At 38.1% G+C, this 12,468-nt stretch overlaps 1 protein-coding gene across 8 annotated transcripts in view; it reads left to right on the top strand.

Annotated features, from left to right (window-relative positions):
* Positions 1 to 12,468, top strand: part of GABPB1 (GA binding protein transcription factor subunit beta 1) — a 71,180-nt gene that overhangs the window by 48,845 nt on the left and 9,867 nt on the right. For 3 of the 8 annotated variants that reach the window (XM_008016631.3, XM_008016632.3, XM_073012168.1), the window contains 3 exons: positions 533 to 680; positions 999 to 1,112; positions 9,590 to 9,775. In XM_008016631.3, the coding sequence (XP_008014822.1) occupies positions 533 to 680; positions 999 to 1,112; positions 9,590 to 9,775 (448 nt within the window). The remainder of the gene's footprint in view (positions 1 to 532; positions 681 to 998; positions 1,113 to 9,589; positions 9,776 to 12,468) is intronic. The other 5 variants (XM_038009976.2, XM_073012170.1, XM_008016636.3 and 2 more) reach the window with 3 other exon arrangements.

The raw sequence follows: 12,468 nt of genomic DNA, 5'->3' as shown, positions 1-12,468 counted from the left end.
CAATTAATCGAGAAGGACATGCTTTGTATATGTGGTATTATGTATTGCCAAATATAGAAGAAATAATTAAATTTCTATAGCTATAGAAATATTTTTTGTTTGTTTGTTTTGTTTTGGTTTTGGTTTTGGTTTTTTTAAGATGGGGGTCTCACTATGTTGCCCATGCTGGTCTTAAATTCCTGGGCTTAAGCACTTCTCCTGCCTCCACCTCCTGAATAGCTGGGATTACAGGCACCTGCCACCTCAACCGGCTTAATGTCCAGTTGTTCTTTGTTCTGTTAAAAACCTTTTAGATACTCATTTCTCCTCTCCCAGGATTTTGCTGCTTTACCTAGGAGGGGGACTCGGGATATAAATATATACCCATGGTGTGCCCCTACACTCTCAGGGGACCTTAGACATATATTTCCACTTGTACTATGTGATTATTCTTCGAGAATATTCCTTTACATGTGTGTTTGTATTATGTGGAGAATTTGTGCTATATGTTCTGGTTATAATTCTGAAAACACTGTGGTCATTTTTTCCCTAGATTGCTATGCAGAACCAAATCAACACAAACCCAGAGAGTCCTGACACTGTGACAATACATGCTGCAACACCACAGTTTATCATTGGACCTGGAGGGGTGGTGAACCTAACAGGTCTGGTATCTTCAGAAAATTCAACCAAGGCAACAGGTATTGAGATGCATATAGGATAGGCTTTGGGATTTTATGCTTTAGTAGGTATTCATCATTTTAAGAAAGGACTGTTGGAGAACAAGGGTAAGATTCTATCAGCCACCTTGGTTTTCTTTGGTATAACTGGCAAAAAAATTTTATGAGACAAAACAATCTGAAGAAAGGTGATACTGCAAAATTTACTGCAGTATTACCTTTCAAAAGCTAATGCTATCCAAGTTTTGTTTAAGAGTCAAATAAGGTAAATAGAGTATCAGAAATATGCATTGGATTAAGCTCCTTAGAAATTCAAATCTATTTTCTTTTTTCTTACAGATGAAACGGGTGTATCTGCTGTTCAGTTTGGAAACTCTTCTACATCAGTATTAGCTACATTAGCTGCCTTAGCTGAAGCATCCGCTCCATTGTCCAATTCTTCAGAAACTCCAGGTTAGAAAAGCACGTCTGATGTGTACATTAAAATTGCAGATTCAGGCTGGGTGCAGTGGCTCACACCTGTAATCCTGGCACTTTGGGAGGGTGAGGCGGGTGGATTGCCTGAGGTCAGGAGTTTGAGACCAGCCTGGGCAACATAGTGAAACCCTGTCCCTACTAAAAACACAAAAAATTAGCCAGGCGTGGTGGCACATGCCTGTAATCCCAGCTACTCGGGAGGCTGAGGCAGGAGGATTGCTTGAACCCAGGAGGTGAAGGCTGCAGTGAGCTGAGTTTGCGCCACTGCACTCCAGCCTGGGTAACAGAGCAAGACTCTGTCTCAAAAAAAAAAAAAAGAAAACAAAAAAGCAGTTGGAGATTCAAATATTTACAAAGGCCAGGAAGACAATAAAAGGCTAAGGTGGGCAGGATTGAGATTACGCCCGGCTGAAGAGTGGGGCAAGGGCAGGGAGTCATCTGTGACTGAGCTCTAACTGATTATAGTCGTCAGCCCAGTATTCCCAAATTCTGTTTTTTAATAGGAAGCTGTGAATCTGAATTTTAAAAGAACATTAAATCTTGGTAACTAATTGAAAAACAAAACAAAACTTTTGTGGCTCATAGAAAAAAATGTCCCTGTATCTAAGTTGGCCCTTGATTTACTAGTTTGTGACTTTTTGTTTAAACAACTTACTTTGGCTGGGCATGGTAGCTCACACCTGTAATCCTAGCACTTTGAGAGGCCGAGATAGGTGGATTCCTTGAGCCCGAAACCCTGGGCAACATGCTGAAAGCCCATCTCTACCAAAAAAATATAAAAAATTAGTCAGGTGTGGTGGTTGGTGCCTGTGGTCCACCTGCTCAGGAGGCTGAGGTCAGAGGATTGCTTGAACCTGGGAGTTCAAGACCAGCCTGGCCAACATGTTTCTGAAACCCCGTCTCTACTAAAAATACAAAAATTAGCTGGATGTGGTGGTGTGCCCCTGTAATCCCAGCTACTGGGGAGGCTGAGGCAGGAGAATGGCTTGAACCCAGGAGGCAGAGGTTGCAGTGAGCTGAGATTGTGCCACTGCATCCCAGCCTGGGTGACAGAGCAAGACTCCATCTCAAAAAAAAAAAAAAAAAAGTAATGGGTGGGCATGGTGGCTCACACCTATAATCCCAGCACTTTGGGAGGCTGAGATGGGTGGATCACATGAGGTCAGGAGTTCAAGACAAGCCTGGCCAACATGATGAAACTCCATCTCTACTAAAAATACAAAAATTAGCCGGATGTGGTGGCATGTGCCTGTAATCCCAGCTACTCAGGAGGCTGAGACAGGAGAATCGCTTGAACCTTGGAGGTGGAGATTGCAGTGAGCCAAGATTGTACCACTGTGCTCCAACCCGGGTAACACAGGGAGACTCTGTCTCCAAAAAAAAAATAAATAAATAAAAAATAAATGAAAGTTTAAGTATGTTACCACCAGAGTAAACAACTCAAAGCTCAATTTGCACATACTCAGGCAAAGCTAAATCTGCCACAAATTATTTCTCTGACTTCTGGCTATCCAGTTTCTTTAAAATCAATTGTCAGACTCATCCTGATTCTCGAAATGTTTATATATATCTTTTCAAGGGCTTGCTAGAATCTGGAAAATACAGTAGTGGTACCTTCATTTTATATATAATGAAACCGGTTTGTGGAAGTTGAATAATTTTATCAAAGGGCATGTGGCTATTAAGTAGAGAAAGGAGGATTATGCTCAAAGTCTGACTGTTCCCAAGGTATGTGTCTGTGACCACTATCATGTACCATCTGTCTTATGCAGCTTATTCACATGGTCTGTGGGCTCTTTTAGAATGTTTATAATTTGGTTTGTGATATTTGAATTACACAATATTGAATTATTTGTGTAATTTTCATTTTACCTTATTTCAAGCAAAAGCGTCACTATTACTTTTGGGATGTATCTGTTTCTGTAGCTTTTTCTAGTAATAGGTAGTCTGTTGAAATAAGTGTTCTGCTACTTTCTTGCCCTTTTAAAATGATGTTGGCCAAAATATAGTGTAAGCTCCATCAGTACACTGATTGTTACTGCTCATATTCTTTTCTTTTACTAGCTAAGTGGTACAATAAACATTTTTCCTGGGTAGAAAACAGCCAGAATGTAGCAGCAGATGGACTGTATTTTAAATGGAAACTAGCTGGTTGGCATGGTCCTATATATAAAGAGAAGGCAATTGTGGTAGTCCAGGGTACCATGCCATTTCACTCAGGAATTATGGCTTTAGATAGCACCTTCATGTCTCTTCATTTTGGAATGACTTGCAAAATGGAAATGATTTCCATTTGGAAGTCAGTGGAATTAACTTTCCATTAGAAAATGGAAATGACGTTAGTACCATTTTTGACATATACCACACATATTAATGGTAGTCCCATGAGAACCTTAGAATGTCTATTATAATATTTTCATTGAGAAACCAAATGATACCTCTGTCTTTTCTTGATGTTCTAGCAAATATAACAGCAGGTTGTCAGTGCTGGATGATTAAAATAGCTCATTGAATTACTATTGTTGTTCAGTGGAAAGAGATTACTTTTAGCTGGAGTTGGGGGTGGGTGTGGTGGAGGGGAATGTGTTGAGTTGTGCTCTAAAGAATGGGTAAGATTTAGATAGATTGGAACTAATTCCAAATCATACCATTTTGTGTGATTTTCATTTTGAAAGTCATTCCAAAATGAATAGACAGAAAAGTGAAAGCTTTTTTTGGGGGGGAATTGTGGATATATATTTTCTTATGAGGAAAACCACCACCATGTTGTACATTATTTATTAGTATACAGAAGCAATCACATTTTCCTGTCTTTCTACTAAGGCTTACAGGCCACTCTAGTGGATCATGGAATCTTCCTAGAGGAAGAAACATTTAAACTGAAAATTAAAGTAGGCATTAGTCAGGGAAAAGTTTGGGGAAGAACATTTTAGCAAGAGGGACATGTGAAGCTTTTGAGACAGGAAAGAACTTGACTTTTTAGGGGACCCGGAGGTCAGTGCAGCTAAACCCAGTAAGTGGAAGAGTCACTCAAGGTGACTGAAGGTGAGATTATATAGGACTTTAAAAATGATCCTTTGGCAGGTTTAGAAGAATGCTTTGGAAGGGAGTTTTGTTTGGAGTGTAATGCAGTCAACCAGGGAAGAGTTATCATAGTGATAGCGTGAATGAAGATTTGACAGAGACAGTGAGTGAATAGATTAGAGGGTTATTTGGGATGTAGAATTAGAAGCTGTGATTGGTTAAGATGGAGGCCTTACATCTGTAGTGTAGTTATCTGGCTCTTTAAAAATATTTTTTCATACATCTCTTATTTCGTAGCTCTAGCCTGTAGTCCTATAGCAACTTTTCTTTGCTTAGCTTTATTCTTCCTTGTGGTCTAATTATACAATACCTTGATTAAATACACATCTGTGATTACCCTTCTTTTTTGTCTTTAGAGCAACTTCTGGTAATTACTAATAAAGTGGTTTTTCCAAAGGTGTAATGCATGTGGTGCCTTTAAAAGTTCCCTCCTTTCTTATGTGTCAAAATAGGGGTTCAAAAAAGAAAAACAATAAAAATAAAAAGTTCCGTCCTTTCTTCCTAAAAGTGAAATTTGAACCAGATCTGTTTTGCAGATTGTTTTTTGGTCTGTATAAAAAATAGGGTAATACAACTCAATTGGCTTAAAGGGATACATACTGGGCCTCATGAGGTTGTTTTGTTTTTGCTTTTTTGTTTTTAATTTCAGGTTAAACTGCTGCCATAATACCTTTGAAAAGTTTTTTTTTTTCTTCAATGAACATAGTTTCTACTTTATTTATTTTTATTTTATTTTATTTTATTTTATTTTATTTTATTTATTTTTGAGACGGAGTCTCGCTCTGTCGCCCAGGCTGGAGTGCAGTGGCGTGATCTTGGCTCACTGCAAGCTCCGCCTCCTCTAAGTTTGCACCATTCTCCTGCCTCAGCTTTCCGAGTAGCTGGGATTACAGGCGTGCGCCATCATGCCCAGCTAATTTTTGTATTTTTAGTAGAGATGGGGTTTCACCATCTTGGCCAGGATGGTCTCGATCTCTTGACCTCATGATCCACCCGTCTTGGCCTCCCAAAGTGCTGAGATTACAGGCATGAGCCACTGCGCCCGGCCCATAGTTTCTATTTTATTATTTAAATGTTTCTATGTAGAATTTTCAGTCTTTTAGGGCATTTCAAAGACAGTGTTCTTCCCTGTCTTATTTCATTTTTATGGCATCCAAATTCAGAATTCTTGTTGAACAAGAGATCTCAGATGTCTTCAAAGGTGCTGCAGATTATCTAGGTTTTCTTTAAATATTACAACTTGACTTTTGAATTAGATCAGTGAATATTTATGTTATAGTTTTTTTTAATCCAGGGAGCTTTATGTTTTGGAATATAAATATATTTTTAAAAATCAATAATCTTTTAAGAGTTTTTAGGCTTTCTCTTTTATTCTTACATGTTTCAACATTTTACTGTTAGATTGTTCTTAAAGCTTCTGGGGGGCACTTTGTCTTACATAATTGGTTTCCTTTTAATTTTTTCTTAAATATCTTACCATAGCACAACTTAAAAAGAAAGCTTGTTAGATGAAAGGCAAGAACTCTTTTATTTTAATAATAGTCATTGCAAATAGTGCAAAGATGAAAGTTCTTGAATTGTGCCTTGTGTGTGATCTTAGAAATTTCTTACATATGATTAAGGTTTAAAATATTTACTAACTGTAGTTAGTATTCAACTCAAGTGAACATTTCTTTTTCATATGGATAGTTTTTTGAAAAAATCAAAGCAATACTTAATGTGTTTGAAAATCCTAGTAGTAGTTCTGTTGACTGTATTACTATTTTATGTCCTACTTTTCATTTTGTAATTATCTTCCTGAAATTTTCTTAAGTGCTTGGTGATAAGACCTAATCATAGTTTAAGGTAAACAAAAATTACAAGAGAGCTCAAAACATAAAGATTGTTTGCATTTTGAGTGTTCTGTGGTTTGTATTGTGATCCTTGATTACTAAGTAACACAGTAACAGTCGAAGCCAGGCCTGTTGAGTACAGCGTGAAAACCAGTTTCCTAGTATTTTTCCTGCCTTAAAAAAAAAAAGCAGTTCCCATATTTATGGCCTCTCTGTCTTAGTAAATCCTGTGATCACTGATATCCATGATGCCCTACTGTGAGTTGATAGAAACTCAGCATGTTTCAGAGCAACTGTATATCTGGATGATAGCTTGATTTTAGTAGAGTGGTTTTATTTAATTAAACTTTTTGTAAAATTACCCTTTTTGTAATTACACTTTTGTAATGTGTAAATAACACATTAACCATGCCATTTAGAAATAATTTTTAATGTAATTCCTCTTTTTGAACTAGTTATAATTAATTTTTTTATATGTAGACAGTTTTCAAACCCACAGAAAAATTGGAGGATGAACCTGTATAACTTTGACCTGTATTCACCAACTATTAACACCTTGGCATGCCCGTATGTTCTCTGACACATGCGTGCATGTACACACACACACACACACACACACACACCCTTACCTTTATTTTGCCAAGTTATATGAAAGTAGGCTGGAGACATCATGATATACTTCACCTTTACTTTGGCATGTATTTCTCAAGAGTAAGAATAGCCTTCTACATATCCACAGCTCCATTTTATTTTCTAAAAACATCAACATGAATCACAAAAGTTATCTGACATATGGTCCATTTTCAAGTTGTCCTCCAAATGTCATTTATAGTCAGATTTAGTTCAGACATTTCCAGGAAGAACACCAGTGAATTTTGTAACCTCCCAGTGCATCACCTAAGGAGGCACATAATATCAGCCCATCCCGATAAGAACCACTTGGTGGAATTGTGACTGCTGGCTCTTTTCAGGTAGATTTTCCCCTTTGCAACTAATAGTAATCTTTGGTGGGATACTTTGAGAACATTTGAATATCCTGTTTCCCCACAAGATTTTACCAATGCTTTTAGCACCCACTACTGATCCTCGCTTGAAGCAATTATTATATTGGGAGTTACAATGATTTATCTTAACTTGTCTTTTTTCCATGTTAATTAGATGTCTTTCTAGCAGGAAGAGCTTTCCCATTTCCTCCTTTCTCTCCTTTTTATGAGGTATTATGATAGATTTTTTTTTTTTTTTTTTTTTTTTTTTTAAGACAGAGTCTCACTCTGTCACCCAGGCTGGAGTGCAGTGGTGTGATCACTGCTCACTGCAGCCTCAACCTCCCAGGCTCAAGGGATCCTCCCACCCCAGCCTCCCAAATAGCTGAGACTACAGGTGTAAACTACCAAACCTGGCTAATTTTTAAATTTTTTGTAGACAGGATTTCACTGTTACTCAGGCTGGTCTTGAACTCCTGGGCTCAAGTGATCATACTGCCTCGGCCTCCTGGAGTGCTGGTATTATAGGCATGAGTCAGATAGAAAGATTTTTTAAAATTCAGGCTGGGTGTGGTAGCTCACACCTGTAATCCTAGCACTTTGGGAGGCCAAGACAGGCGGATCACGAGGTCAGGAGTTCGAGACCAGCCTTGCCAATGTGGTGAAACCCCGTCTCTACTAAAAATACAAAAAAAAAAAAAAAAAAAAAAAAATTAACTGGGCGTGGTGGCATGCACCTGTAGTCCCAGTTACTCGGGAGGCTGAGGCAGAAGAATTGCTTGAACCTGGGAGGCGGAGGTTGCAGTGAGCCAAGATCGCGCCACTGCACTCTAGCCTAGTGACAGAGTGAGACTCTGTCTCCAAAAAAAAAAAAAAAAAAAATTCAATGGATAGTAATCCATTACTATCATTCCTTTTGATGCTTTTTTATTGAAGTGAAGTTTAATATACAGAAATGCTTATAGATTATAAGTGTGCAGTTTGAGGAATTATCACAAAGGGTTTACAGAGGATAATTGTAAACATTGTATAAACATTGCTCAGTTCATAAATGGAAGGTAGATAGTACATATTCTTTTGTGTCTGGTTTACATCACTTAGTTTTGTTTTTTTGTCAGGTTCATCCATGTTTTCCATACAGTCAAATTGCTGTGTTTGAGTCTACCATTGTTTATTTATTATCAAAGAATATCTGGGTTGTTTGTAGTTTTTTACTAGTATGAATAAAGCTACCATGTATGTTCTTCTACATGTCTTTTGGGTTCAGTAGTGGGTGTAGGATTGCCTGTGAGAAAGGATTTTGGCAGTATTAACTTGTAATTTTTCTACCCAAACAAGGACACAGGTGCTGCTTTAGCTGCCAGAATCCTCTCTAAGGCTCTCATAAATTATTAAGAGCATATTTGGGAATTTTATTTGTGGAAATGTTAATATATTATACTATTTACTATCACATAGTACCACATCTGTATACCACTTATTATCAAGGCAAATCCTTGCTCACTTAATCCAAAAAGAGAATACTCTTTATTCTGTATGTCAACTCATATATAAATGTAAATGGAGTATAATCATATTCAAATTCATCTTATGAATTGTGGATTTGTTTTGTTTTGAGATGGGGTCTTGTTCTGTTGCCCAGTCTAGAGGGCAGTGGCATGATCTTTTCTCACTGCAACCTCTGCCTCCCGGGTTCAAACAATTCTCCTGCCTCAACCTCCTGAGTAGCTGGGATTATAGGCATTGTCCACCAGGCCCAGCTAATTTTTGTATTTTTAGTAGAGTTGGGATTTTGCCATGTTGGCCAGGCTAGTCTCGAACTCCTGACCTCAAGTGATCCTCCTGCTTCAGCCTCTCAGAATGCTGGGATTACAGGCCTGAGCCACCAGCACCCGACTGAATTGTGAGGTTTTATGAAACAAAAAAAAGTTGTTTTATGATACAACCTTTGTCATGATATTAGATCTTCTAAATTTTATACCTCATACAACCAAATGAAGAGAAATTGTTTAACCACTCACATGTGAAGATAGTTGGAACTTATGTATTGTAAATTATGAGAGACTTGTAATCAACTGGTTACACAGATATTTCCAACAGCACTGGAGATTGAGTTTTAAAACCATGTACAAATTTTCCTGGGTAAGAAAGAAGCAGGGGACCAGGTGTAGTGGCTCATGTTTGTAATTCTCAGCACCTTGGGAGGTCAAGGCAGGAGGCTTGCTTGAGGCCATGAGTTTGAGACCAGCCTGGCCTACATAGCAAGACCTCATCCCTACAAAAAATAAACCTAGTCAGGGATGGTGGTACGTACCTGTAGTCTCATCTGCTTGGGAGGCTGATTCAAGAGGATCACTTGAGTGCAGGAGTTAAGGATGCAGTGAGCTGTGATTGCACCACTACACTCCAGCCTGGGCATCAGAGTGAGACCCTCTCTCTATTTAAAAAAAGAAAAGAAAGAAGCAGAGAAAGCAAAAGTAGCAGACAAAGCAATAATAGGTTTCTATTCATACTGTTACATATGTTTGCTGAGTTTTCATTTTTTTTTTTCCAGTAGTGGCCACGGAGGAAGTAGTTACTGCAGAATCTGTGGATGGTGCCATTCAGCAAGTAGTTAGTTCAGGGGGTCAGCAAGTCATCACAATAGTTACAGATGGAATTCAGCTTGGAAATTTGCACTCTATTCCAACCAGTGGAATTGGTCAACCCATCATTGTGACCATGCCAGATGGACAACAAGGTTAGTACTAGACATTTTTATAAAGTTTGTGGGTTTTTTTATTTTTATTTTTATTTTCTTTAAGTCTTCTCTGCAGTCCAAAGAGATTGTGTTTATTTTTAATTCTCAGGAAATTATGATATGTGTTCCAAAGAATTTATTTTTGCCTTGAGTTATATTTGTATAACCCTTTGCAGTACACTTAATTACCTAATTTTATTTGCTTAGGCTAATTAAAATTAAAATTAGCTTGCTTTCTCTGAGTATATACTAGGTGGAAAGAGAAATTGGCCCTAAAGTATTCTGGTTGAAAGATGAGCTTAAATGTCACCACAAATAATACCTGAAATAAATAATTCAAATCAGCATTGGACAATAGTTTCCTAGATCATTTAATGCAATTCGAATACCATGTGAGCTTTTAAAAATATCACATAAGGAAAAGCTACTTAAAAAGAAGTTGGAGCCTGGGCAACATAGTGAGACCCCATGTCTAAAAAAATTATAAAAAATTAGCTAGGCATGGTGACATTTACTGATAGTCCCAGCTACTTGGGAGCTTGAAGTGGCAGAATTGCTAGAGCCCAGGAGGTTGAAGCTGCAGTGAGCCATCATCGTGCCACTGCATTCCAGCCTGGGCAACAGAGAGAAACTCTTTCTCAGAAAAAGAAAAAGAAAAAAAAAAGGTGGACTTAGGACTTGTAGTAGGAATATGGTAGCAAATTTTAGCAGCTTTATTGTGAATTGTAACATTTTTCTCCTTTTGGAAACCACAAAGGCTAACAAGATGAAACAAAAGCCTCAACTGCATTTTCAGTAAAACTAAAAGGCTGAGAAAACCTCAGAATTCCACATTTTTAAGTGCTGCCAAAAGCATCTAAAGCCATTACAGCCAGAGGGCAAGAGGACTCTCATGGAAATCCACACTGTTGCATCAAGGAAAGAAAAGGGGTTAAGCTCAGCAATAAAGATAAACATGCTTTCTCAGAAGTATAGGGCCGCAGATTCAGTAGGAAGTGCTGAATGCAGGACTAAGATAGAATAGGGCATGAATGCTGAGGCAGAGAGAGAAGCTGCAGAAAGTACCTAACTAAACATTGCCCTGTAGCTTGTCTCCCCCTAAAAATAGTGTCCACACATAATCTTTGAGAAAATGACTAGGGCTGATATGGTGGTTTAAGCCCATAATCCCAGCACTTTGGAATGCTAAGGTGGGAGGATTGCTTGAGGCCAGGAGTTCAAGACCAGCCTTAGCAACACAATGATACTCGTCTCTACAAAAGTAGAAACAACGAAATTAGCCAGGTATGGTAGTGTGAACCTGTAGTCCCAGCTACTTGGAAGGCCGAGGCAGGAGGATCGCTTGGGCCCAGGAGTTTGAGGCTGCAGTGAACTATGATTGCACCATTGCACTCCATTGTGGATGACAGAGCGAGACCCTGTCTCCAAAAAAATAAAGAAGAAAAGAAAATGAGTAGGATTGTAGAGCATGTACCTTTCATGGCCAGTGAAGGGCAGGGCTAGAGGTAGAACTTCACCTAAACCAGGTTTGGTTTTGAGTGAGAGGAGGCATGACACTGAACAGAGACCAGATTTCGAGAAAGGAGTTTGTTGCTGTAACAGTAGAAGAGGAAACACCTGACCTGTGAAGCTGGGAGGCCATTTTGTCCCACTCTGCTGAAATCTTCTGCTGATAGCTGGTCTGAAATTTGGATTAGGGTCAGATGCTTTCACAAAGTGTTAAAGAACTAATTCTAATTTTTAGAAAAGAAGAAAGCTTTAAAAATATTTGTATCAAGCAGATGTAACATTGTTTCCAAAACCTGTATCATTATGCAGACTAATGATTTCTCACAGCTCTGAAGGCTAGAAGTGCAAGGTCAAGGTCTTGGGGCAGGTTTGGTTTCTTCTGAGGCTGCTCTCCTTGATTTGCAGATGGCCATCTTCTGGCCTGTCCTCACATGGTCTACCTCAGTTTGTTTGCATTATCTGTGTCCTAATCTCCTCTTCCTGTAAGGACACCAGTAGTACTGGATTAGGGCCCATCTCATTTTACCTTAATTATCTGTTTAAGGACTGTCTCCAAATAGAGTCACACTCTGAGGTACTGGGAGTTAGGACTTCAACATGTGAATTTGGGGAGTGGGAGTACCATTCAGCCCATAACAAAGATCACGTTTTTTTCTGTAATTAGCCAAATTGATTCTAAAGTTTATGTTGATGGGGCAGAGGGAAGAAGAATAAGGAAAACTCTAGAAAAGAATAGCAATGGGAGAGTTCTACTGAATATTAAAAAAAAAAACTTTTAAAGCCTTCCTGAATTAAAATATATAGTTAACATGTGAATTATATAGCCTGTACAGTCTAATAAACAGATATAAATTCTCATTTTTTTCTGAGTTAATTTATAAATGTCATGAATAAAAAAGAAAACCCGAATTCTCAATATCTCTAATGTTTTAAATTACATTGTACTAAATAAATATTAGTTTTACTATTTTTAAATTTTTATTTACATTTTTAGCTGTCACTAAGAGGGTTTTTCATGTTTTGGCAAAAAATTTTAAAGGCCATGGAACAATTGTAATTTTCCCCATTGTGATTATTAGGATGGCTTCACATGGTTTCAGCTTGCACAGTCGTTTTTATGTTCCTGTACTGCTGTGCAAAGCAAGGACAGCCTCTCTATATAATTACATTTATATAAAGAGCTA

This window comes from Chlorocebus sabaeus, chromosome 26 (genome assembly GCF_047675955.1).
Source record: "Chlorocebus sabaeus isolate Y175 chromosome 26, mChlSab1.0.hap1, whole genome shotgun sequence".
NCBI classification, from domain to species: domain Eukaryota; kingdom Metazoa; phylum Chordata; class Mammalia; order Primates; family Cercopithecidae; genus Chlorocebus; species Chlorocebus sabaeus.
This window is presented reverse-complemented; position numbering and strand designations above follow the sequence as displayed.